Raw genomic sequence first — 24,887 nt, 5'->3', positions numbered from 1 at the left:
AGCCATCCATCCACCCCCATACGTCTATCCACCCCATACATATCTATGCAACCCATACATCTTTCCCTTTCTCTCTCTCTCTCTCTCTCTCTCCACCCATCCCAGTGGATACTGAGGTGCCATCCCTATCACCCTTCCACCCTGTGCAGCCTGATTGACTTCAGCAGGGCGGCGTGAGGGGCAAAGCAGCCCAGGATTTGGCCCGTAAAGTCTAAGGCCCAGATCTGCCAATGGCTCTGCTGGGATACGCCCAGTGACGCCGCTCGGTGCTGGTGTGACCCCGGGCAGAGACACGGGCAGGCTCAGTCCCCACCCATGGGACGACACCCTGGCCTGCCATGACCCGGCCTCTTCCCCTGGCTTTCCCAGCCTCTCTTCTTGTTGTCCCCAGTGCTGCATACGGAGGACGCCAGGGCAGCTGCAGTGTATTTCGGTTGCTGCTGCGTGTTACGCCTGGGGCACACTAAGACGAAGGGGATTAAGTTTAAAATTAAAGGGCCTGATTGTTATTTGTGCTGGCTATAATTGATAGGTTCTCTTCGGAGGTTAATTTGCTCCTAATTCAGCATTGTCTGGGTATTAGTCTTTTAGGTAGGGTTTTCTGAGGACGTGATCAGTGTACAGCCCAGCGGGTCTCCTGAAGAGGCAAAGGAAGAAGCTAGCGATCGAGAAGGACAAAGCTGTGCTGAGACCTCCGCGGAGGGCTCCCCTTTACAAACGCTGGAAGAGTCGGCGCTGAGAAATGCCTTCCCAAGAGTGTCAGAGGAGCACACACGGCTTCTAAGCCTTCTGGATAGATAGGGGCGGAGGGGGAATAAAACTCAGCCCTGCTTGTTCCAAAAGCACAGCCCTCCCCGCAACTTAACCTGAAGGAGAATCTTCAGTGATTATTAGCCGTATAGGGCTTATGAAACACGGTTCCGAGCCTAGCGACTAGATGGCGGCAGCACACAGACCCATCAGCCACTAGCGTGTTACAATATTGAAAGAAACACCATTGAGATATTAAAAAAAAAACCCTGCTACTTAACACCAGGGCTCATTAAAAACGAAAGAAAACCCAGCACAACGGAAAGTTAGGGTCTCTTTGATGCCGATCCTGCTCTCACGTACGCACGTGCCTCACTTTAAGCTTCTGAGTAGGTCTGCAGCACCGTGCCCCCTAGCCCCACAAACTGCCGAGCCACCCACGCCTGGAGCACCTCGACCGGCTTTGGAGGCTTCCCATCCCCACGCAAACGCCGCTCACTAGTGCTGCGCTTGGGAGAACCCAAGGCCTGCTGCCCTCGGCTGACTGTCGAGAGAAAGATCCCACGCGGCTGGAGCTGGCAACTCCCGGCTGGCTCCATGGTGGGGGATCTCAGGAGAGGTGCAGACAGCCGCGGGTGATCAGGCGGCTACAGGAAGCATTGCTCCCGGGCAGGGCATGGGAGGGGGCCCCCAGCTCGCTCTCCCCAAACCAAGTTCAAACTTCCTGGGCCAAGTTACATCTTTCGCTCGGTCTCCTGCCAAACACTGAATGATCCAGGGAGCCTGAGGAGCCAGCCAGAGGGAAATCCCTGTCCCGGAGGCAGTTCCTGCGTTACCCACGCTGACTCAGCTGTGGTGAGGGCAGGAGAGAGAAGACAGCACGGAGGGGGCTGGGGAAGCTGCCCTGAGCCAGTCTGTGCTGGATCTGGCCTGTGCAGTCACCGAACCGGGATGGGGGCAGCAGGCCAGGGCTTGCCAACAGCAAAGACGTCGGTGAAAAATCGGAGCTGCTCCCCCAGATAATCACGATGGACTCTGTCTACACAGGATGTCCCTGTGCAGCAAGCGAACGCGCTGGAAATTCACCTCCTGGCTTGCCAGGCAGCAACGCCTCGTGCAGACAAATCCCCAGTATCCAATCTGCTGGGCTGGGCCGTTCTCTGAGCCGCCGGCTCCTGCTGTTGTGCTCCCAGGTGCTTCCAGCCTGGCTGGGCCCCAGGAAAAGAGGTTTGCTCCCCCCACCCCGTTAAACTGTGAGCTGAGACACAAACCCTCCAACCCGAGGGAGTTCTGAGCCAAAGGTGCCCTGGCCTCCTCCCGTCAGCCCACTTGTGCTTCCGACCCTGCGGCACGTCCTGCCGCAGCAGGGGATTAGGGGGAGGTAATGGAGCAATGGTAAGAGCTGGCAGTGGTAATACGCAGACCATCGGCCAAACGGATCCAAGTAGCCAGGAACGCTATTAGTGCTGGAGCTGGAGCTACCGCAAAGACCCACCTTCTGAGCACCCTGGAAGCTTTAGCTCCACGCCAGGTCCTCTCTCTTCGGTGCTTCGTCTCCAGGTCCCAAAGCACGGCACAGCGGCCGCTCGGCAGTCTGAGTGCCCTGTCCTTTGGCAGACGGGGAAACGGAGTCACGGCGAGGTGACGTGACTCGCCCCCGATCGCATGGGCAGTCGGTGGCAGAACCGGGGCGCCGACCGAGGAGCCAGATTTTGAGAGGGCGTCTCCAGTCAAAGCCAGCGGGAGCCGAAGGTCCTCGGCACTGCCGAGTCTCCTGACTCCCAGACTGCTCATTATCCACATACGATCACACTGCTTGAAACTGTGCCAAGAAGGGCCCAGCTCCCCTTTGGCCAAGCAGGGGAGTGAAGGGGGTTAAATTGCTGCTGTGGTGGAATATAACAGTAACCCGCTGTCTCCTGACCCCCACTGCCTCACTCGGGCGTTACCGCTCTGGGGGATATGAAATATGGAGGCAGCCGCCATCCACGGTTTTACGGCAGCCCCTCGATGCTGACCTGAGAATGGGCCCCACTGCAGTGGGTGCGGTCAAGGCCTGTATAAATGTAGGGACCTTGGAAGGTCAGCTAGCCAAGCCCCCCCCACCGAGACAGGACCAAAGAAACCTAGAGCCCTGCACGGATACAAAATACGTATCCGCGTCCGAGCCATGACAGAAGCGGTGAAAGCTTCCTAAAGAGGGGGCGGGGGGACCGCTGGTCAAGCCTTGGCCCCGCCCCCCACGTTGCCTCTTCCCCCCAAGGCCAGTCAGGCTTGTCTTTGCAATGGTCTGCCCACGGCAGCACGTTTACCGAGTGGGACGCGCGCATGCCTGGAATCTGACGAGCCGCGTGGGGGCGAGAAGCTCAGCCCTTCCCATCCTGCATATCAGCAGCCCGGCCTCCCCCATCCCCGTCCCGACAAGCCCTGCTCATCCATGGCACAGATGTGCCGCTCTGCGGGGGGAGCTGTGGATTCAGGAGGAGGCTGTTGATTTAGATGAAGAAGCTACAAGTAAAGCGAAGGAATGAAGGCAAACTAGGAGCCTGATCCAACCCCTGGGGCCGGACCCAACGTCTCTGCGTTTCAGTGGGAGTCCTTCCATTGAATCAGGCCTTACCTGCCCTGGCAGAATAAAATAAGTAAGACTAAGCACGTGCCGGAGCTAAACGTGGCACTAAAGACTCCCCACTGGCCTAGCTCGGCCAGGCTGGTACGTGAGTACTTACCAGGCCCAGTGCTCTTGCTCCTGACGCTCGGAGTTCAAATCTCTCCGCGTGCAAGAGCGGGCTAAGGTTTACAAGAGGTCCGTTGGCATTGCCATCCTCAGAGGGGGTCAGGGCTGGGAAGCGATAGCTACAGGAAATGGCCCCTTTCCAGCGCTGAGTCCCGGGGGGGCTGACGGCTGAGTCATGGAGGTTTGAAGTGGGAGGGGGGAATCCCAGGAGAAATGTGGTTGGTTGGCCACGTGCCATCGTGTGCGTGGAGGGATGCCGGGAACATGCAGGCATGGGACCCGTTTGTCCCGTGAGCCCTTTAGCCGAGGCAGTGGCTGGAGGAAGAGGCAATCGGCAGAGGGGGAGAAAGCCAAATGCGCCGTGGCAAGCGTTTCGAGCTGTCTGCAAGCCGGGGTCATCGCTCATTCAGAGCTAATTCAATTCGGTCTCGTTTAGCCAGTTGCATTCCCCACAGAGATCTCCTGGTTTGGTCCTTCCCAGGCGAGCCAAAAGCATGATTTAAAGAGGTGCTAATCCCGCGGACAGTGGAAATGTTTTATTCCTTGAGACAGGAAGGTCTCGGGCAGTTATAACAACAACAGAGGGCGAAATCTTATTTCAAAACTTGGGCTCCGAAGGAGGAAAAGGGAGCCAAGTTTTTAAGCAAAGCGGATGGTTAACCATTTGTGTGACCGCGCGACAGGGATCCTGCCTTGCGGAGACACTGGGATTCTGGGCTCGAAGTGGGAAGGAGAGTGAGCTCCCGAGGATCCCAGACACAAAGAGAAACGGTGCCCTCATGGGTCTGCCCTGGTGGTCTCTGGGTGATGCTACGATCTGCCCTGCGGTGTGGGAGACGCGGAGTTAATTGCTGGAAGGGAATACTTCATGTTGCTCAACAGTGACTCCTTCTGGCCAGTTGGGAACTACAGCGTGGCAGCAGCTGGCTCTGAAGGATGGGGCTGTTACACACGGCCGAGTGGGTGGAAGGTGCCGAGTGACCAGTCAGGCTGCCCAGGGCACACGGAGAGGCAGCATGGGGCAGTGGTTAGCGTGCGAGCTGAAAAGTGGAGTTCGATTCTCTGCTCTGCTGCAGCCTTCCTGCATGTCCTTGGGCAAGTCACTTAGCCTCTCTGTGCCTCAGTTTCCCGCTCTGTAGCATGTGGCTCACAGCCCTGCCCTGCCTCCCAGGGGTGTGTGAGGATAAGTACTGCAAAGACTGTGAGGTGCTCACGACTGTCGACGGGAGAACCCTTTCTGTCAGCGTAGGTAGTGTAGACAAGCCCTTAGCCACAGATCCAAAGACAATCACAATGGGGGGCCAAGCAGCCTCTTTTGGGCTCAACAGAAGGTGCAGTCAAGCCCCTTTATGCAGTAAAAACAGCTACAGAAAAGGGTGGTGATCACGCACGAGAATCGGCCACATGGCGGCTCAGGGCTAACCCAGGCAGATTAACAGGGGTTTCCTGGGTTGCAAAGACGGGGGGGGGCCTCTGAAAGAAAAAGGTTGAGAACCCCTGCACTCCATTGATGGCCCCAGGCTTCCTTTCTTTTGCCGGTTCAGCTTTCACAAGGCCATCTGCTCTGGATACGGATGTTAGAGCATCGCGGCGGGGATATGCCTATGTGCCGGGGTGTCTATCAATTCACGGATTCCTAGGCCAGAAGGGACCACTGGGATTATTTAGAAAAACATCCCGTCTTGATTGAAACAGTCATCAGTGATGAAGAATCCACCATGAGCCTTGGTAACTTGTTCCCATTGGTTAATTACTCTCCCTGTTAGAAATGTATACCTTACATCCAATCTGAATTTGTCTAGCTTCAACTTCCAGCCCCCGCTAGAGCTTTCTCTGCTAGATTGAAGAGCCTGTAATCAAATATTTGTTTCAGAGGCTGGGTACTTACAGATTCTAATCAAGTCACCCCTTGACCTTTGCTTTCTTAAGCTCCTTGAGTCTATCACTCCAAGGCAGGTTTTCTTCTCCCAACCCTCTCCGGTTCATCTACATTCTTCTTGAATGGTGGGCACCAGAACTGGACCCAGGATTCCAGCAGCGGTGAAATAACCTCTCTGCTCCTACACGAGATCCCTCTGTTTATGCAGCCCACGATGGCATTAGCTCTTTAGGCCCCAGCGTTGCACTGGGAGCTCGTGTTCAGCTGATTCTCCACCCCAACCCCCAAATCGTTGTCCGTCACGGCTTCCCAGGATACAGTCCCCCATCCTGTAAGTATGGCCTACAGTCTTTGCTCCTAAATGTGGACATTTCCACATAGCCGTATTAAACCACATTGTTCGCTGGCGCCTAGCTGACCAAGCGATCCAGGCCGCTCTGCCAATAGAGATACTTACTACTGGGAGGAGTTGGGGTGAGAGCTGACTCGCCCCACATGGAGACCTGGCCCCATCCCAGAACTCGGTGGTAACCGACCTCAACTGGCACTGGCCTTGTCTACGCCCCAAGCCCCACCTGTCAATGGCTGCTACCAGCCCCTAACAGATTAAACAGCACCTGCTTTGCCTGCCTAGATGCTGAAGGAGGATCTCAGTGTTTTCCAGCGCATGCCTGCCCGGACGTATAAAGGTATTTAGGTGCCTACGTTGCATTCATTTCAATGGGAGTTAGGCACTGAAATGGCTTTGTGAATCTGGGCCCGCGGCCGCTCTATCGCCTCCCCCAGGAGCAATCATTCTAAGGAACTCCCCCAGTAGAGGAGATACGGGATGCTCCCGGAGCCACTTCCACAGGTTAATAAACACCCCCACGCTCACCAAGAAACAGAGCTGCCAGGAAAACCGGACAAGAGGAACAGCACAGCCGTAACGCAGGGCTTTGCACTGAGCAGAGGGAAGCTCTTTTTTGGCTGCCAGGACCTTTCTAGAGAGCCGGCCGGCGGGGAACGACACGTGGGCCTTCGGAGCTAGAAGCATGTACTTCTGCAGCCTGAGCTAAGGGCCATCTCACTGGCTACTCCACGAGGAACGCTGCTGCAAGGGGCAGTGCTCATGGGCAGAGCAGGCAGGGCTGAGGGATGCGTGGCCGCTCAGCCCACTGCAAGAGTCAATGGACGGCCCTGTGAACTAGATGGATCCGACTGGTTGATGGGGCATCACAACCCCAATGTGTGGGGGGGGTGACCTCCTCTGAACATCTGGCCTTCAGGAGCTCTGGGAACGGTGCTGAGATCCTGACATAGCGTTTGGCACGGCAAAACACACATTGAGGAGCAAAGGCTGAGCAAAAGGGGAGCTAGACGGATACTCCCCGGCTCTCATCTAGCGCTGTTCATCTGCCACTCTTCCAGCACTTTACTGAGGAGGGCAGGATTGTTACCCCCATTTACACATGGGGAAACTGAGGCACGGGGCGGGGACGTGACCTGCAAAAGGTCACCCAGCGAGTCAGTGGCCGAGCTGGCAATAAGACCCCAGGTCTCCTGAGGCCCAGTGCTCTACCCTGCTACACTTCCCCTCCCCCCCCCAAGACTCGCGACATTTGCCCATTGATTTTTAAGGCTTTGCTTGTTAAATCCTCGTACGCAGCTCCACTTGCTCATCCTAATACAGCACTTGAGGGCGTGATGACAGAAGCTGGGAAAGCACTGCGAGGTCATCCCGCCCAGGCCAGCCCCGGTCACTACGAGATAGTCCCCCACGGTACCCCCCGTAGGGCTTTGTCCGAGTCTAGTTTTTCCACCTTGGGCAAAGGATCGGGTCGAATTCAAGCTGGCTGGATTGTACAAGATGATAGACAGCCCCAAACAAGGGGGAAGGTGCTCAGAGGGGGGCTGGAAGCACCATTATTAAGCTGTCCGAGCCTGCATCTTTTGTTATAAACTCATGAAATTCCTCTGCTGGGCAAGGCCACCCTAGCAGCTTCTTGGAGATGGCTTAAAGCGCTCTCCAGCCTCGCCTGCAGGCAGGCTTCCAGAGCCACGCTGCTCAAGGTAAAGGATTCCAGAGCGCTGTCGGTACCCAGCTGATAGGTCCCTTAGAAATACCATCTAGGGATTATCAGTTCTTCTGGGCAGAGCCCGGATCTTCCTATCCATTTGGAAAGCAGCCAGTACGTTTTGGATGCAACCACGATAGAAATAATATTCGCCACGCAGACAGCTAGCTAGCTCTGTCTGCTCACGGCAAGGGTTTCCATGCTAAAGGCCCCCTTACAGTAGGGGAGGATGACTGGACTGAGATTTGGGAATCCAACGTTCAGTTCTCATCTCTATCCCAGACTCTGCGTGACGTGGGACAAGTCCCGTTGTGTCTCCGTTCCCCACCCGTGAACTGGGGATAACAATTCCCTACCTCACCCTGGTGTGGTGGGGATACATTCACTCCCGTGTGGAAGGTGCTCAGAGACGCTGGTGGGGGCAGCGAAAGAAGAAATTCTGCTCTTTGGCGTAGTCCCTGCTTTCTCTCTGCTAGAAATCACTTAGAAGGTCTTTGGAGCCCAGCCTGGCTGCTGGATGAACTGAAGATTTCCGCCCGCCTGAACCTTCCCAGTTATAAGCACTTGGCCGGTTGCTTGAATGAAAAATTCCAATAAAACCTAACCTGTAACAATCTAATGCAGGCCAAAAACACTCCCAGAGACCGAAAGGAGCGTCCAACATCCTGAGCGAAAAAGCAGAGCTTTTTCTATGCCCATATAAAGCCAAAAGTTGACTAGGTTACAGTAAAACCTTCCCAGGCACCCAAGCCAAAATATTGTAATAATGCTTTCTTCCTGGGCCCGAAGCACAGGGACCCGGCAGCTGCTTGGACTTCTGGCATGGCCAGGGCACACCGGCTCTGCGCCGAGAGCCTTTCAGCGTTTGAGACAGCGCCACCTATTCGGGTATCTCTGGACGAGGGCTGGGCAGTGGTGTTTGGACACGGCTTACTGCATTTTCCATCTGTATCTGTGCTTCCTTCCAGGACAGATCAGGCTAGAGCCTAGCTGCTGCCCTCAGCGCAGGGTGAATTTCTCAGAAGTGCCATTGGTTTTGCCACCGGGCGCCATTATTTAGGAGCCACACGTGTACCTGTACCAGAGGCCAGCGAGCGATTGCTAAGGAGTAAATCCTGCCATCATCAGCCTTCGCTCAGGAAAAATGGCGCACTGAAATCAGTGTGAATTTTTGCCTGACGGAGTAAAAAGTGAGGGAGGACTTCAGGATTTGGCCAGGGTGGGATTAGAAGTCAGGATCCAAGCCCTGAAGAGCTCTGCTTGCTCAGTCATGTGTCACTCCAGCAGAGGATCAGTCTCATCAGACAAGGTCCTTAGCCAAGAGTCCTGGTTCAGAACACTTCTGAACGTTTGCTCCTGCCCCGACAATGGGATGGACTAGAAAGTCCAGATTCAGATGCTAACCAGGCCTTCTGCTCTGTATTTTCCTGACTCTTCTTTACTTCTAGGGTAGAAGAGAGTTAGTTTCTGCAGTGTGTGTAACTCTCAAGGCGTCTCGGCAAAGGGCTAGATACCGACGATGCAGGCTCAGCTCACTTGCATCCTTAGACATTAGGACCGGCTTCGGGAGGGCGTGTTGGGGTTATTCCAGGGGTATTTTCAAGGACTGCTGAGGGATCCTAGCTTCTGCCCCGATAACCACCGGAGATGGGCACAAACGGCTGTGGTTTCACGTCTCCGCCCCAGGGCAGCGTTTAGATTCTTTGCTGCTGGGTGGAAATTTGTGGTGTTTGGCTTGGTTGACGGTTGTGCACAATCCAAAGAAGCAGCACTCGGATGCTGGGGGATTGTGAAATGCCTCGGCCCCGGTATGCGGAGAGCTTGTTTGTTATGATTCACGGCATGGGAGAGGATTATTTAGGAATTCTACCACTGCCTGCCGTAGAAGCACCACCAGACTCCTGAATTCCTCTGTGCGCATAGCTCGTCTGGGCTGGTTTCTGCAAGGATCTGCAGGAGGGGAAAACAGGGTAAGGGAGCAAGGGGCCTTCCCTCACCCATTGTGCTGCTGCACAATTTCAGTCCTTGGTGTTCTCGACTGGCCTGTGGTGTGTGCTCATGTCTCCTCTTCGTGTCTGGGCCGACGGACAATAGCAGCCTGCTACTTCCCCACTGCAGAGAAAGCTCTTCTTTAGTGCGAGTGGGCGAGCCTGTGATTTCCAGCGTTGAAGTCCCTGGGTTCAATCCCCATCCTCCACGATGGCGGCTGTTTGAGGACTCAGTTGCAGGCCTGGTATACCCGCACTCCCCAGAGCGCAAGGAGTGAGTGCGCTAGCACCCCTGCTGGGGCTGGATATCCCAGAGAGGGCAAGGCCCCCCCTCTCCATTAGCAGCCCCAGAACCAGGAGGGAGCATGTCCTGTCCCTCTGGAAAGCACCGTGCCTACCTGAGACACTCCGGCAGCTGGCACGGGGCCTGCGATTCTCCGCCCCGGAGTTTGTGGCTAGCCCTGTGGAAGGACGGGATTTCCTGAAGTTTGAGGAGCCCAAGCCTTCCTGGGGAATGAACTATCTGATTCTGCAGGTCTGAAAATCTCCCTGCCTCTGAGGGAGCTCAGATTCAGAGCTGAACATCACAGCCTGACCTATGGCACTCTGCTACAAGTGGGGTCATCAGCGGAGGACCCAATTTCCCCCCGTCATCAGCTTTCCTCTTTGCTCTGCAGCTGATGGGGGCGTCTCCTGGGTTCTCAGCTTGACGGCTCGATTGACCCAGGAGACTCAAAAAAACCGCAGCCAACCTAGCCCCATACAGCCAAACAACTGACCTGTCTACTCAGTACCACTGGCCCCCTTGCATTTACCGAACGTGTGTGAAAAGCTGCCGGACAGAGCGCATGGCTCGTCGACAGTGGCTGCAATTGTTAGTAATGCTAAAGTCGTGGCTGTCCACGTGGCTGTTTCGGAGGGAGTTGTGTGTTGGGGACAGGGATGGTGGATGAAGGGCAGGGGAGATACCATATGCGCCTGATTCCTCAAGAAGCTTTCAGTTTCCTTTAACCCTTTCTTTTCAATTGAGATTAAAAAGGAAAAAAACCAGCTGAAAATCCTACTGGAAGTGTCCCCATGAGGCCTTGGCTGGAGCAGGCCAGGCGTGGTCTGTGCCGGTTAGTTTTCGACCGGTCATTTCTGTTATCAGTGACGATCTCTTGCTGCTTTTCAGCGGTAAAGGCACAGGTCTGGAGCTGGTGTCGCTAGACTTTAATGGAGCTACAACAGCTGCCACCCGCTGCAGATTGGCCACTCAGTCGCTGCCTTGCAGACTGTACAGTCGGAGGCCCTGATTCTGAAAACACCTTTCTTATGCGAACAGCCTGTCCGCCTGACTTGAACGGGACTAGTCCCGGGAGGGAGGGTTGGCAGCACGGGGGCCTCCCTGGGGCAACAGATGATGCAACGGGGAAGGGAAACAAGACACAATCACGGCAGTGGTTTGGATTTGGTGCTTGTTCCATCACTGCGCTTTCCTAACTGGCCACGCAGCGTTTGCTCCCTGCCCTGAACTGGAGTGCATTCTGCCTGCCTGCTGGCCCGCCCCAGAGGTGGCTGCATTTCAGCCGCGTGCGAAGTGATCCCCAGGTGTAATTTGTCGAGCTCTGTTGGGATAGCACTCTGGGCTCCTTTGGGATGAAAGGCTAGTGGTGGGCCACAGTCATCCCTGGGGTAACTCCACGGACAGCAGGGGTGGATTTGGCCCGTTAGTACCTCTAAATCTCAACGATACCCGTCACTAAGCAGCGAGGCCAATAGCAAGTACCGGGCTTTGAGTCTATTCCCTTTCACAGACTGGCTGCAATAAGGAAGGGCATCCGCTCAGGACTGAGGAATGACTCTAAAGAGAAACCGATGCTTCTTCTGGTGAAGCGATCTCCGTGGCTATTTAATGTTTTACCAGCAGCCCCTGCCCGTTGCGTCCATCTCCCGATGTCATCCCAGTGATGGACACAGCAGGGACACGGGCTCCGGGGAGGTGAGTGCTTTTCCTAAAGGCTCTTCCACGTCCGCGGGTCGAGAGGTCGCCGGCGGCGTGACAAATGATGGATGAGGCAGGGAGGGGTGGTGGGGACGTCGCTTTTAATGGCGATCGATTTCTTGACCTTGATCTAACACTTGGGGTGGGGGTTTCCACGTGCTCCATCCATCCCTGGCAGTTGGATCGTTACGAATAGCCGCTTGAAGAGATTATTATGGACTGGGAGACAGGGACAAAGCCTCATGATGCCTGTTAGGAAGGGAGGACGGGGGAAGCAACGTGTTCTGCTCATTTTGAGATTCAGCTTCTTCGGAGTGTCGGCTAACAGGAAGCCACGGCTGAAGGAAACTGGAGCAGCCAGAGCTCTAAAGCGGTAACTGGGAATGGGAAAACGAATGGGAGTCGGGTGGTCTGGGTTCACTTCCTTGCTTTTGCAGGGTGACCCTGGGCAAGTCACTTAGTTTCCCTGAACTTCCTTTGAAACGGGGATAATACTACTCCCTTTTGGTCACCATTCGTCTGTCTCGTCTCTTTAGATTGTAACCCCTCCAGGGCAGGGACGGTCTACCAGGGCTCTCGGTATATGTCCTCTGTGTATGTAGAGTGCTTAGCCCAAGGGGGACCCGATCTCAGATGGGGCCTCTAAACTCTACTGTTGAGGATGGATTACATCGGGAGAATTACTGGTACAGAAACCCTTGCAATGCAGCCTACCCTACACGGCACTTCATCCCACATCCTTGTCAGCTACCACACGCTAAGCAAGATTGACTTCAATCAGCTGGGTTTATTAGGCTCTTTAGAGGGAGACCTCTAACGAACTGTGAGATGCCCACAAGGTAGAAGCAAGGGTGATTCAGTGAGGGGCATCTTTCCTGATCCATTATCCCAGTGGGATGGGAGGGGGTGCTGCTGTGTTTGGGAGGAGACGTTAAGCCTTTATCCCAACCTCTTGGGGTCATTAAAATACATCACTGTGTTTTTCTCAAGTGTAGAAAGAGAGAAGGAATCCTGTGAAGGAAATTTCCCCTGAAGAGCATTACCTGGAGACGCATTGCTGCCCCTTCTACATGGGTGGAATCTGCTATACATTTCAGGAAACCTCCAGATCCAAGCCCACCCCTAACTTTAAAACAAATAAAAGGAAGTATTTCTTCACACAATGCACAGTCAACCTGTGGAACTCCTTGCCAGAGGATGTTGCGAAGGCCAAGACCATAACAGGGTTCAAAAAAGAACTAGATACATTCATAGAGGATAGGTCCATCAATGGCTATTAGCCAGGATGGGCAGGGCTGGTGTCCCTAGCCTCTGTTTGTCAGAAGCTGGGAATGAGCGACAGGGGATGGATCACTTGATGATTACCTGTTCTGTTCATTCCCTTTGGGGCACCTGGCATTGGCCACTGTCGGAAGACAGGATACTGGGCTAGATGGACCTTTGGTCTGACCCAGTAGGGTCATTCTTATGTACTTAGCACTTCTGGATCGGGGAGATCCTAAACCAGAGGGACCGATATTAGATGCAGCGGAGGATAGTGGAAATCTCACGGGAACAAGTGATCTCATGAGATTTCCCCCACGCTTGCCTGAAATCCACACGCCGCTAGAGAAGCTAGAGGATGTCTGACGCCGTCTAACCGGAGCCCTAGCCCGGGCTTAACCACGCGCCTGAACTCCAGCCCTTCAACCTAAGCCCAGTCTGGATCCAGATGTGGACCCCACCGGTCACTCCAGACCGAGTTCTATTCAGTAGAACCAGCAACTGATCACGAGACGCAGTGATGGCCCCTTTACCGCGCCTTTCCATGATGAAGCTTGAAGAATCCCACCGCCCATAAAGCAACCAGGCAAAGCAAACGGGGTGATTACCTTGAGCAGTGTAGACTAATTCGCTGTAGATTGCGGGGTGGATCACAGGGCACGGGAGCTCGTGAAGGTACCACTTCAGTGCCTCGGCCAACGTCTGCCCGTCAAACGGGTCCGTGTCTACAGCTGCTGCATCTGGAAGGGGAGCGGAGGAAGAACGTCACTCCCATAGGCCAAAGATACAGACGAGCTGGGGAAATGTCTGCCCCAGAGCAAAACCCTTCATGGTCTGGAGGGATCCCGCCCCGAGGCTGAAACTGACCAATCCTCATGGCTGAGATACGCACAGCAATCACTGGAGACAACAATGGTACTCATGGCTGGCCTGGGCCAAAGCATCCTATTATTTTTTGCTACCCCATCCTACTCCATCCCTGCCAAGCCCTTCTTTGTCTCATCCACCTGTTGGGGGAAATCCTGACCCACTGTCATCATTGGTAAAACTCCCACTGGCTTCAATGAGCCCAGCCTTTCTCCCCTTATGGCTTGTCTGTTTAGACTGAAAGCTCTTTGAGGCCGGGATGCTCTCATGCTGTATATCTGTACAGCACCTAGCATAATGGAGCGTGGACCCACAACAATCCTCTGAAGGAGAAGGCCAGTTTTCAATACGCTGTAATTCACGGAAAACAATTCAAAGCAAAACAAAACACCATCAACGAAAGCTGATTCTTCCTCCCCAGAGAGAAGCCCGTAACCTGCCTAAAAGTAAATACTGGCAATTAGAAGAGATGAGCACATCACAAACCATGGGACATCCAATTATTTTCCCTGTGTCCTCAAACGTGCCCCTTCGAAAAGACGAGTAGCTGCTGAATTACCACCAGGGTGTTACACGCTGAAATTGAGTTTTGAATTGAATGGCTCAGAACTTGGGATTGATTTGTGCATTGGGCTTTAACAACAGAGACATCCTCCCAAATCACTTTACAAATGACACATACAGGAATCACTGAAATGGAGCTGCCTCTCGAGTTGGGCACGGCCGTGTATACATGCCCAAAGTAACACTATAAGGAAGTGAATGGAATTTGTCTGGGATGCTGGTGTCAGTGCTGAAATCTCCCATCAAAGCGAGCCTCATGCTGCAGGGGCCACCGGCTGGGGGAGGGCACCGTCCAATCCAGCTGGGGACAAACCCGTTTCATTCCAGCACCCGAGCAGGATCAATTGCAGCAACGCTCCGCTGCATCTCCCAACAGGTGCTAGAGCCACTTCTAAAAGAGAGCAGCCTGTCCTGCCGACCTTGGCTCCCTTCGCAGTCTGGAACTCCTTTGCACAGGTCCCTGGATGGCTGCCAAGCCCCCCCTTCCCCCGCGGCTTGGGGCTGGCTTTTGTGTTCAGACCTGGGTCACCATGTCATCCAGCTGCTTAGAAACCCACAGTTGCTCGGTCCCCTCTCCAATGCACTGCGTGCCAGAGGCCGGGCTGACGGGGCCATCGTGACAGCTGTTTACATGAGTGCGGGCCAAGGTGACTGGGAAAGATCAGCGGTGATTGTGAGCCTGGGTGGTATTAATAACTCCTGGTAATTATTAGCACCACAGACTGAGGCCTCTGCTAATTTGCTGGGTTAAGTGTCAGCACGGACGCCGCATCCCAGGCACTGGGACGAGCATTTCCGTGTTTTGAGGCCTCTTAAGGAAAACACCCAGCAGATTTTTGGCATGTGCCGTGTTACCAGGGAACATTTACCGCTAGCGTGACTCCGTTCAGCCCCGCAAACTGACACACAGGATGCACTTGGCCCATCCCGGTGAGTCTTTGCGCCAACAACTCACTTACACCAAACGCTGATTTCATCTCCGTTGTGCGCTCTTCGGCCAAAAGCCTCGGTTTTGCCGGTGGGGAAACTGAGGACAGAGCGGTTAAAATGACTTGACCCAAGTTCACAGGCCAAGAAAGGAAACACGGGAGTCCTGTCTCCAAGTCCTCTGCTCTAACCACTTAAGCACACTCCCTCTGTCCCATCCGCCTACCCTGAGTTATAGCAGATAAGGAGAACTGGAAACACTTGACCATTCTGGATAAAAGTCACGGTATGTTTCTCACTTCGTGCATGGCGGCGTGAGTAAAGGCAGCTCTGGCTGAAGCCCTTTGACGCTGGTGACTCCACTGTGAATGGAGATTCTTCTGAGTGTCCCAGCTGCTGTGGTGTGCTGTGCTCCTAGGGGTATGCAGTGGGTGCAGTGCCCTTGACTTTCCCCCATCATCCTCGACAAAGGCCTTTGCTGTATATTCGCAGGACAGCCATCCACAGATATGTGGCATGATGCTGGTCTATGCCATAGCTACGTTGGTTAGAAGTGAAAAACCCCCACCATCCTAGCTGACAGCCCTGCTGGCCAAATCTCTAGTGTAGGTGCAGTTCTACTGGACAAAGAGCTTTTAAGGGTATAGCTTATTTTGTCTGGGGAAATGGTATAAGCTGTAATGACAAGGGAACTCTTTTGCTGGTATAAACTGCGTCTCCACTAAGATGTTCCTGGCAGGGACTGTAACGATTGGGTAGTGCTGAGCACAGCGTTGGTGTTACACTAGTAAAGAATGCCAGTTTTCCCCGGACGCAGCCTTAACTGGCCTCTGCAGCTCTTGGGAGCTACCAGACTCGTGTACAGGCTCGTAGAGGGGCCACTTGTACCTCTGATCCTGCCAAGGCCCCATTGTGCGACAACGACCCGCAATGGGGTGGGGGTGAGGGGACACAAAAATTGTTCATGCAGGAAACTTAACATGCCACAGGACTCATTGCTTGGGTGTCAATTTGTCTGTCTAAAACCTGGCCTGAAAATAGGGCAGTAAATCCGCTGGGGAGAGCTTTAACTCCCGCCCGGAGAGCCAGCCACAATGCAAACTGCGGATGGCTCTTTCAATAGTTGCGGTTATCCCCTTACATCAAATGACCCTTGTTTTAAGCATTAGGGCCTGACTCTGGTTCACGTAGCCTGATGCAAATCAGGAGTGACTCTGCTGAGCTCAGTGGAGCTGAGGGGATGTCAAACCAGTGTCAATCGAGCCCTGGGGCTACAGATCACAGAGGTACTGGAACGGGGCGGGGGGAGATCAGGGGGCCACCCCCCCACACACACTTTTAGGGACCTTCTGCTGCTATTGGCGGGTCATCTTTCTGGATCCCTCTTCAGAGACTTTCCAGGGGCAGACACAAAGATTACGGGCAGTTGCGATGGGAGAGGGCTACATTCAGATATGAGCAGGAAAATAAAGAAACGAGCGGCGCTCGAAAGACGAGTTACTACAAAGACCAAGAAATCCCAGCCTAACCTGAGGTGGAATTATCCATAACCTGGCCCCTAACTAGAGTCAGGAGCTACCCGAGGCCTCTCTTACCCTGTCGCGCTGCGGGAGTCGAACCCACAACTTGGCCTGCTGTTCATTCCCCAAGAGGGGTAACTGAGATCCAGCCCTTCAGACTGCTCGCCGGCTGGGCCTGGGACTTCAGTTCCATTGCAAACACTAGTCCTCTGTAGCTGGTGTTTTCCTGGCCCTCAGGATGGCAGGCAGCCGACCCAGCCATCTGCGGCACTAATCCTCCAATCTTCACCTCACATAATGGGGAGAGGTGACCCCCACTTTCACTGAGCCTCGACAAAGTTTTGGTCTAGGCTCCAGGTCATGTTTTGGTCAGTGGTGTGAGTGCCCCACTGGCTTCTTCTATACAGAGCCACTGTGAGGCACTTGAAAGAAAACCCTGGTCAGTCCCTTATTTACAGGAGACAAAAGAGGCCTTCACTTCACGCTTGGCTTCGTGACCAGATAGAAAACCACGCTGAACAATGCCAGAAGCGAAACCTCTAACCCAGCAATTGGAGACACTACCTCATAGTCAGTGCTGACCACAAGCTTGACCGTGAACCTCGGAGCGACTCCCCTGGGGGAACAGCAGGTTCAAACCCAGTGGCTAGGTCCATGAGAAAACAGACTCGTAACCAAGTCAGCCTGGGGCAGCAACCTGCCTTGGCCAAGTGTGACACAGAGCAAGGCGTATGCTGGGTTTGTGCTGCATTCCCAGGAGCAAAAGGCTGGGGCATATCACGGTGATTTTCCCTAGGATTACGATGATTGGAAGAAATGGAAATGTACCAGCTACAAATGCCATGGTAATAACCCTTAGCAGTGCTTCTATTGCCATCTTAGTGCACAGATCTGCAAGCAGAAACTCTGCATGTGTTATTAATTGGATGCACTGGACGGTGGTAGTTGTTTGGGGCACCACTGGTGTCATGTGACGGGTATTTGCACTTGGGCTGGAGCCAGGGTATAAAACACAGTTTCTCCCCAGGACATCTGTACCCCACTCCTCTGACCCTTCTCAGCTCTTTCTGCTGCTCTTCTAGACAGAATGAGGGGGGATTTGACAGCAGCCTTCAACTACCTGAAGGGGGGTTCCAAAGAGGATGGAGCTTGGCTGTTCTCAGTGGTGGCAGATGACAGAACAAGGAGTAATGGTCTCAAGTTGCAGTGGGGGAGGTCTAGGTTGGATATTAGGAAACACTATTTCACTAGGAGGGTGGTGAAGCACTGGAATGGGTTACCTAGGGAGGTGGTAGAATCTCCTTCCTTAGAGGGTTTTTAGGGCTCGGCTTGACAAAACCCTGGCTGGGATGATTTAGCTGATGTTGGTCCTGCTTTGAGCAAGGGGTTGGACTAGATGACCTCCTGAGGTCTCTTCCAACCCTAATCTTCTATGATTCTATGATTTTTCCTTTGGCAATGTATTTTTCTTTTTTATTATCAATTATAATATTGTTACAAGTTGTGAGCAACCTTGTTCTGAGTTGAATTAAAATCACATTGAGATTGATAGGTGTGAATTCGCCCTTTAATTAACGTTACTGTAAGCATATGCTCCCATCTAAAACAAAAGGTATAGGTGAACCCATCCAGGAGCTTTTTTGAGTATTGTTTTGGGGAGAGAGAGAGAGAGAGAGAAAAACTGGGAACAGATAAGAACAGAAAGATGGAGAGGCACACGGAGCATTTTTGGGTCTGATGTTGACTAAAAAACTATGGGGGATGTGAGCTCAGAAACTGCTCCTTTTGTTCTTGGGTTCCTTCTGTGTTCAGAGATGTAGAGTTTTGTTCCTTCCTTGTAAATAAACAAGACTGTGTCCAAGAAAATCCCAGCCGCCATCAGTTTCTATTTCCAGCTGGAACATCCCCAGGGCCCTGAACTCTGACTAGCTGCTCAGGTCAAAAAGGAGCAACAGTATAATATAAAATTTAAAAAGTTGAAACCAAACGTTTTGAATGACCTGAAATGGCACTTCTCCCTGCCCCCAAATTCACTTCCCTTCCCTCCACCCCCCAAATTCACTTCACGGAAAACTTCTGAAATCTGACACTTTGTTCCATGACAAAAAACAAATGTCAAAATGTTGGAACTTCCTGTGAAACGGAAATTCCGGTTCCCGCGCTGCTCTGTTTGAGGGTATGAGAAGCCTGCAAATCAGAGGACTGGATGTTCCATACAAGTGGGGACCCAGGCGCTAAACCCCATCCAAAACCCCAACCCTGAGCACATCACAACTCGGGGGAACTTTGACTCTGGGCCTTGACCCCAGCTTCCCAACTATCCCCCATTTGTATCATGAAAACTCGGGCGCCGAGCCCCCCTGAAGTTTGAATCTGGACAGCGACACCATGCGGAGACGCAGTTAACGGTTCTGTGGGGCTCTGCATTCACCCAGCGACGTGGGAGCAGACCTGGCAGACGCAGTCAAGGAGGGCCTCTATGGCTTTTCCGAGCCATTGTGGGCATAGTTCTCTGCTTCGGTCTAATGCCATTTGTCATTGTCCGTTTTCATGAGGGGAGACAAGCTCGGCAGAGGTGTTTAAAGACAGAGACTCGACTCTCTGATGAGAGCTCTGAACAAAGGAGCCATTTTTCGCCCATCTTAATAGAGGCTGTCTAGGAGGCCAGAGTTTATTGCAAAGCTTGTTAACTCTCAGCTCCTAGTGCGTCCACAAAGGGCAGAGGAGAGAGACCTAATGAGCAAGCAAGAGAGACAAGGAAATTGCTGTTTTTTTTCTCTCTGCCCTTTTTAAGACACTAGCGTGGCATCTTTTTGTGTTGCAGCATGAACGCTTCCCAGGGGGCAGTTAAAGATCAAAATTTAAAATATGCTGCGCTTGTATGGCCCTTTTGAGCTGAGGATCTCCAAGCACTGTACAAATAAGCCCTTCCAGGCTCCCGGCAGACAAGGTATTATTATCCCCATCTTACAGATGGGGCCGGGAGAGATCTAACTCCTCAGAGTTCTTCTTCCATAGTAAAGCACCTCTCCGCAGCGTAGCCCAGACGACATGGCATGAGTCATCCAGCACGTAACAACACAGACCTGTGCCAGCCATCCGGCTGATGGCCACACCGGCCACTCCCAGCCCTTCAAAGTCTAAGGGTCCACCTCTACTCGAGCCAGAGGTGTAATTTCCATCTCACACAGACGTCGCTTGGATCGAGCTAGCATGCTACAAACAGAAGCGGCGTGATGCGCTACCCGCCCCACGTACACCCCTCCCGGGACCCCAGGTACGTACTCGGGGGGGCTAGCCCGTCCTGCTGCCTGACACATCTGGTGAGAGGCAGCCCCTCCGCAAAGGGCTTGCCAGGGACAGCCAAAGGGGAAGCGGAACTTTCGCAAAGTGATTTGCTCAAGGACCCCCAGCAGCCAGTGGCAGAGCTAGGAACAGAAGCCAGATCTCCTGACTCCCCGTCCAACTCCCTGCCCGCTGGGTCACACAACCTCCTCTCGTGCCCGTTTAGATGAAAACATTCTCTGCAGAGCCACTGACTCCTGGTTTCTCTACACTCACTCGCTCTCTTAGGGATGAGCAAGTCCTGTTATATTCCTGTAAAGCCCCTGTATAGTTAAACCCTCTCGTGTGGGGGGATGGGGAGGGCACCTGTAGCGAATAGATCTTTGTCTTTCCATGAGACCGGGACTAGATAGCAATTATGCCTCCCTTGGCTCTGAGCAGCTATTCTGACCAGGTCTCCTGATGCTGGAATAACGGGTGGCAATTATTTATCCTCCTCCTCTGGGTAGTCATTTTGTGCACAAGCTCGAATTTTCTCAGTTGAACTCACACTCTGAGTAATTTCTCTACCTCGTCTGAAGCAAGAGTGGCTAGGATCTCATTTTACCTGTGATTTGACTAGCCAAACCAAAACAGTCCCTTAATATCCCAGCAGCGGCAAATTACGACACAGAGGAGGGCTCGTGTTTGCATAGAGTCACAGCTTCCAAGGCCAGCAGGGACCATTGTGATCAGCTAGTCCGAACCCCTGTATAACACAGGCCAGAACATGTCCCAAAATAACCCCTAGAGCAGAGCTTTTAGAGAGCCATCCAATCTTCCTTGAAAAATTGTCAGTGGTGCAGAATCCCCCACAACCCTTGGTAAATTGTTCCAGTGGTTAATTCCCCACACTGTTTAAAATTTACGCCTTATTTCTAGTCTGATTTTGTGTAGCTTGAACTTCCAGGCATTGGATCCAGTTATAACTTTCTCTGCTAGAGTGAAGAGCCCGTCATTCAATATTTGTTCCCTATGCAGGTATTTATAAATTGTGATCAAGTCACTCCGTAGCGTTCTCTTTGTGGAGCTAACTACACCGAGCTCCTTGAGTTATCGCAGTAAGGCAGGATGGTTTTCCAACCCTTTAACCATTCTCATGGTCCTTCTCTGACCCCTCTCCAATTTATCAACATCTTTCCTGAATGGTGGACACCAGAACTGGACACAGGATTTCAGCAGCGATTGCACCAAGGCCTAGTACAGAGGTAAAATAACCTCTCTGCTGCGATTCCCCTGTTCATGCATCCAAGGATCGCATTAGCCCCTTTGGCTCCAGCGTCACACTGGGAGCTCATGTTCAGCTGATTATCCACCACAACCCCCAAATCTTTTTCAGAGTCACTGCTTCTCAGGGTAGAGTCCCCCAGTCTGTAAGTATGGCCTTGGTTCTTTGTTCCTGGATGTAGCCATTTACATTTAGCCATGTTACAACGCATATTGTTTGCTCGTGCCCAGCTAACAAAGCGATCCACTTTATCAGTGACGGTTTTATGTTTTCTTCTAGGTCACTGAGAAAAATGTTAAAGAGAGTCGGGCTAAGACCGGATCCCTGCGGGACCCCACTAAAAACACAGCCACTCTGTGATGATTCCCAGTTTAGTTACAGTTGGAGACCTATCACTTAGCCAGTTTTGAATCCATTTAATGTGTGCCGGGTTAATTTTATATCGTTCTAGTTTTTTAATCAAAATGTTGTGCAGTACCAAGTCAAATGCTTTATTGAAGTCCAAGTATATTACATCAACTCCTTTATCAGCCAAACTGATCTCATCAAAGAAATATGAAGTTAGCTTGACAGGATTTACTTTACACAAACCCATGTTAATTGGCATGAATGATATTACCCTCCTTTCATCTTTATTGATCAAGTCCCATTTCGGCTGCTCCATTATCTTGCTCATGGTCAATGTCAGACTGACAGACATAGAATTATCCAGGTCACCCCGTTTATCCCTTTTAAATATTGGCACAGCATTAGCTTTCTCCCAGTCCTCTAGAACCCAGTGTTCCAAGACTTATTGAAAATCAACATCAACGGTCCAGCAATCTCCTCAGCCAGCTCTTTTAAAACTCTTGAATGCAAGTTATCTGCACTTGCTGATTTAAAAAGGGTCTAACTTTTTAACTGCTGTTTAACATCCTCCAAAGATACTAGTAGAATGGAAAGAGTGTTATATCTTTACTCTATCTGTCTTTGATCCCTCCCGCATAGTATTGTTGGACAGAAATGGTAACGTACAGGTAGATGTGTGTGAGCCACGGCTCCAGTGCTTGTGATAACGTCGCCCCCTGGTTGCTGGAGGCCTGGAGGATAAAAGTCTTAATATTGCTGCCAGCTAGAGGAGATTACCCTTAAATTCAAGTGGGAGAGCCCTGAGTTTATGGAATAGAAGATTAGAGCTGAGCAAATAATTGATTTTTTGGTTTGGTGGTTGAATGGAAAAATCCGAAAATAATTTTGTTTCGAACTAAAACTGATTTTTTCCCCATTTTTTTCTTGCTGACACAACCTCCCCTCACTCCCAAGAAATTCACTTGGGTTGATCTGAAATGCCATTTTCTAGCCAAAATGCCAGTTTGAAACACAATTTCATTTTGAAATGAATCGCTCCGAAAATGTCGAAACGAACCATTTCAGCATTTTTGAAACCCCAAAGATCGGCCCTTTGAGGGTGGAATCCCGCAGCCCGGAAACCCCCTCATGAGGCGCTTCTCAAAGCCCAGCTGGGATACGAAGGGGATAAAAGCCACCGGTTCATTGCCCTTCTGCGGGCTCTGAAGCTCCAGCCTCCACCAGGCCTCCCACGAGCTGTGCACGGAGCGTATCCCAGAGCCTTTTCCCACCAAGGCTTCACATGTGGAGCTGGTGCAGCTCACATGTCTTCCCGCTGGATCCCACATGCTTCCCGTGTGACTTGCACTGCCACGTGTTTGGGAGGAGGCGGTTTAAAGGACAGCTCTCCGACCTGTACGCACTTTAGCTGAAGTTGATGGTTAGCATTTTAGCTCCTTACAAGCACACTGTCCTCAGACACCTCCCAGTCTCAACGCGTCTGTCTTCGCAGCCCCACTATGAGGCAGGGAAGAGCTGTTATCCCCATTCTACACTGGGGAAACCGAGGCACAGAGTGGCTAAGTGTCTTGCCCAAGGTCACCCGGGGAGTCTGTAGCAGAGCCAGGAATGACCCCTCCCCCGCATGATTTCCGGAGTCCCAGGCTAGTGTCTCAGCCTGCTGTGATCCGTACAACACTCACAGTCCCGGTACGCCCACCCTCGTGGCATAATGGGGCATTGCAGCAGCTCTGCCTCAGTTTCCCCTTTGGCCATCTTTGACCTATTACTGCCATAGTGGTAGCTTGACCACCCCCCCGCCCCCATCAAGTCTCCTTAAAGCGTTTAACCCTTCTCGGGGTAACAGAGTCCTTTAGATGAAGTGGGTATTCACCCACGAAAGTTTATGCTCCAATACTTCTGTTACTCTATAAGGTGCCACAGGACTCTTTGTCGCTTTAGATGTAACTGTACTTCAGCAAAACAAAATGCAGAACCAAATGATTCCTCGACCCCGCTGAGCTCCTGGTCCTCGGTCGGCCCTCCCCTCTCTAGCCAGCTCTCCCTGGCTGGGGTCTGTCTCCCCTGGTCTCTCAGGAGCTCCTGCAGGAGCTTTCCTGCTCTCTGCCGCCCCTACTGCTCTCCTCTCTTTCTTTAGGTCTTATAGCCCGTCCAGGGGTTAACTGAACAGGGCTGACTGGCCAAAACCCTCTTGTCCCTGGAACGCAGTCCTTTAGCTCTAAGCCCTTCCTGACGGCTGTGAGCAAGGGGACTGTGACTCTCTCCCTAGAGAGGGCAGCTGTGTGATTGATTTGGTGCAACATCTGTCATGGATCTGAGGAGGAGAACTCTGTGGGGTCAGGCACCAGTCCCCACCGCCCACCAGCTCCAGAGGGATGATATTACCCGTCCACCAGCTCTCTCTCTCTGCTTATTCTCCCACCGAAGTGGGGCGTTTTCCCAGGCAAACAGGTCACGTTTGGTAATCAAGGCCCACTGGTCCATAGCTTACAAAGGCCTGGTCTACACTACGACTTTAATTCGGATTTAGCTGCGTTAATCCGAATTAACCCTTCACCCGTCCACACTACAGAGCCAGTTAATTCGAATTAAAGGGCACTTAAAATCGATTTCTGTACTCCACCTAGACGAACGGAGTAGCGCCTAAATCGATTTTGTTAATTCGAATTAGGGTTAGTGTGGCCGCACACCACCGAATTACTGTGGTTAAATTAATGGGGTAGTGTGGCTGCACACCACCGAATTAATGTGGTTAAAAACCGAATTAATGTGCTTAGTGTGGCCGCGCACAATCGAATTTATACAACCTGTTTCCCAAATTCGAATTATCTAAATTCGGATTAATCCTGTAGTGTAGACATACCCAAAGAGCGACTAAAGGGGTTTCATAACTGGTTCGTCGATGGCTAAGGAGTCCGGCAGGCCAATTGTTATGTGTTATAAGCATCGATAGCAGCTGCCGCTGAGCTGCTTACATACTACTCCCATCTGAAACAGGCTGATAACGACAAGGCATCCTTGATTAACTCTTTATAAGCCATTAATAAACGGAACCTGAACGTGAAGCGGGACCGTTAATAAAATGCTAGCGAGTCTGAGCGTAACCGTCCCTGACTTTCCGCTCTTTCCCCCCCCCCCCCATCTTTTTGGAAAAGGAGTCCTTTATTTTTATTAGAAATTCCCGGTTGGATCTTCTTCCGTTATTTCTAAAATATACAGAACGTGGATTTACGCCTCGATTCAGCCGTGCATTTAAGCCCTTGCTTTGTCAAGCACATGCTTAAAACAACTTCAGTGGGATTTCAGAACCTGCGTCAAGATAAGCAAGTGCTTATGTGCTTTGCTGAATTGGGGGCTGAGCATTAGTGAAAGGGGAGTATGCAGCGTTGAAGCTTTCTCTCCCTGGAACAGGGGCAGCGTAAGCTTCCCTACCCGGAACTGCCTCTTCCTG

The 24,887-nt window shown here is 52.3% G+C and overlaps 1 protein-coding gene across 1 annotated transcript in view; it reads right to left on the bottom strand.

Annotated features, from left to right (window-relative positions):
- The window catches only part of LOC112110541 (phosphatidylinositol 3-kinase regulatory subunit gamma), a 311,516-nt gene that overhangs the window by 171,200 nt on the left and 115,429 nt on the right, over positions 1-24,887 (bottom strand). The window contains exon 5 of the mRNA XM_026651964.2: positions 13,267-13,398. Within this exon, the coding sequence (XP_026507749.1) occupies positions 13,267-13,398 (132 nt within the window). The remainder of the gene's footprint in view (positions 1-13,266; positions 13,399-24,887) is intronic.

The sequence above is a fragment of the Terrapene carolina genome, unplaced genomic scaffold, assembly GCF_002925995.2.
Source record: "Terrapene carolina triunguis isolate 2854851 unplaced genomic scaffold, T_m_triunguis-2.0 Scaffold110, whole genome shotgun sequence".
In the NCBI taxonomy this organism is placed as follows: domain Eukaryota; kingdom Metazoa; phylum Chordata; order Testudines; family Emydidae; genus Terrapene; species Terrapene triunguis.
Note: the sequence above shows the minus strand (reverse complement) of the source record. Positions and strands in the feature narration are given on the sequence as shown.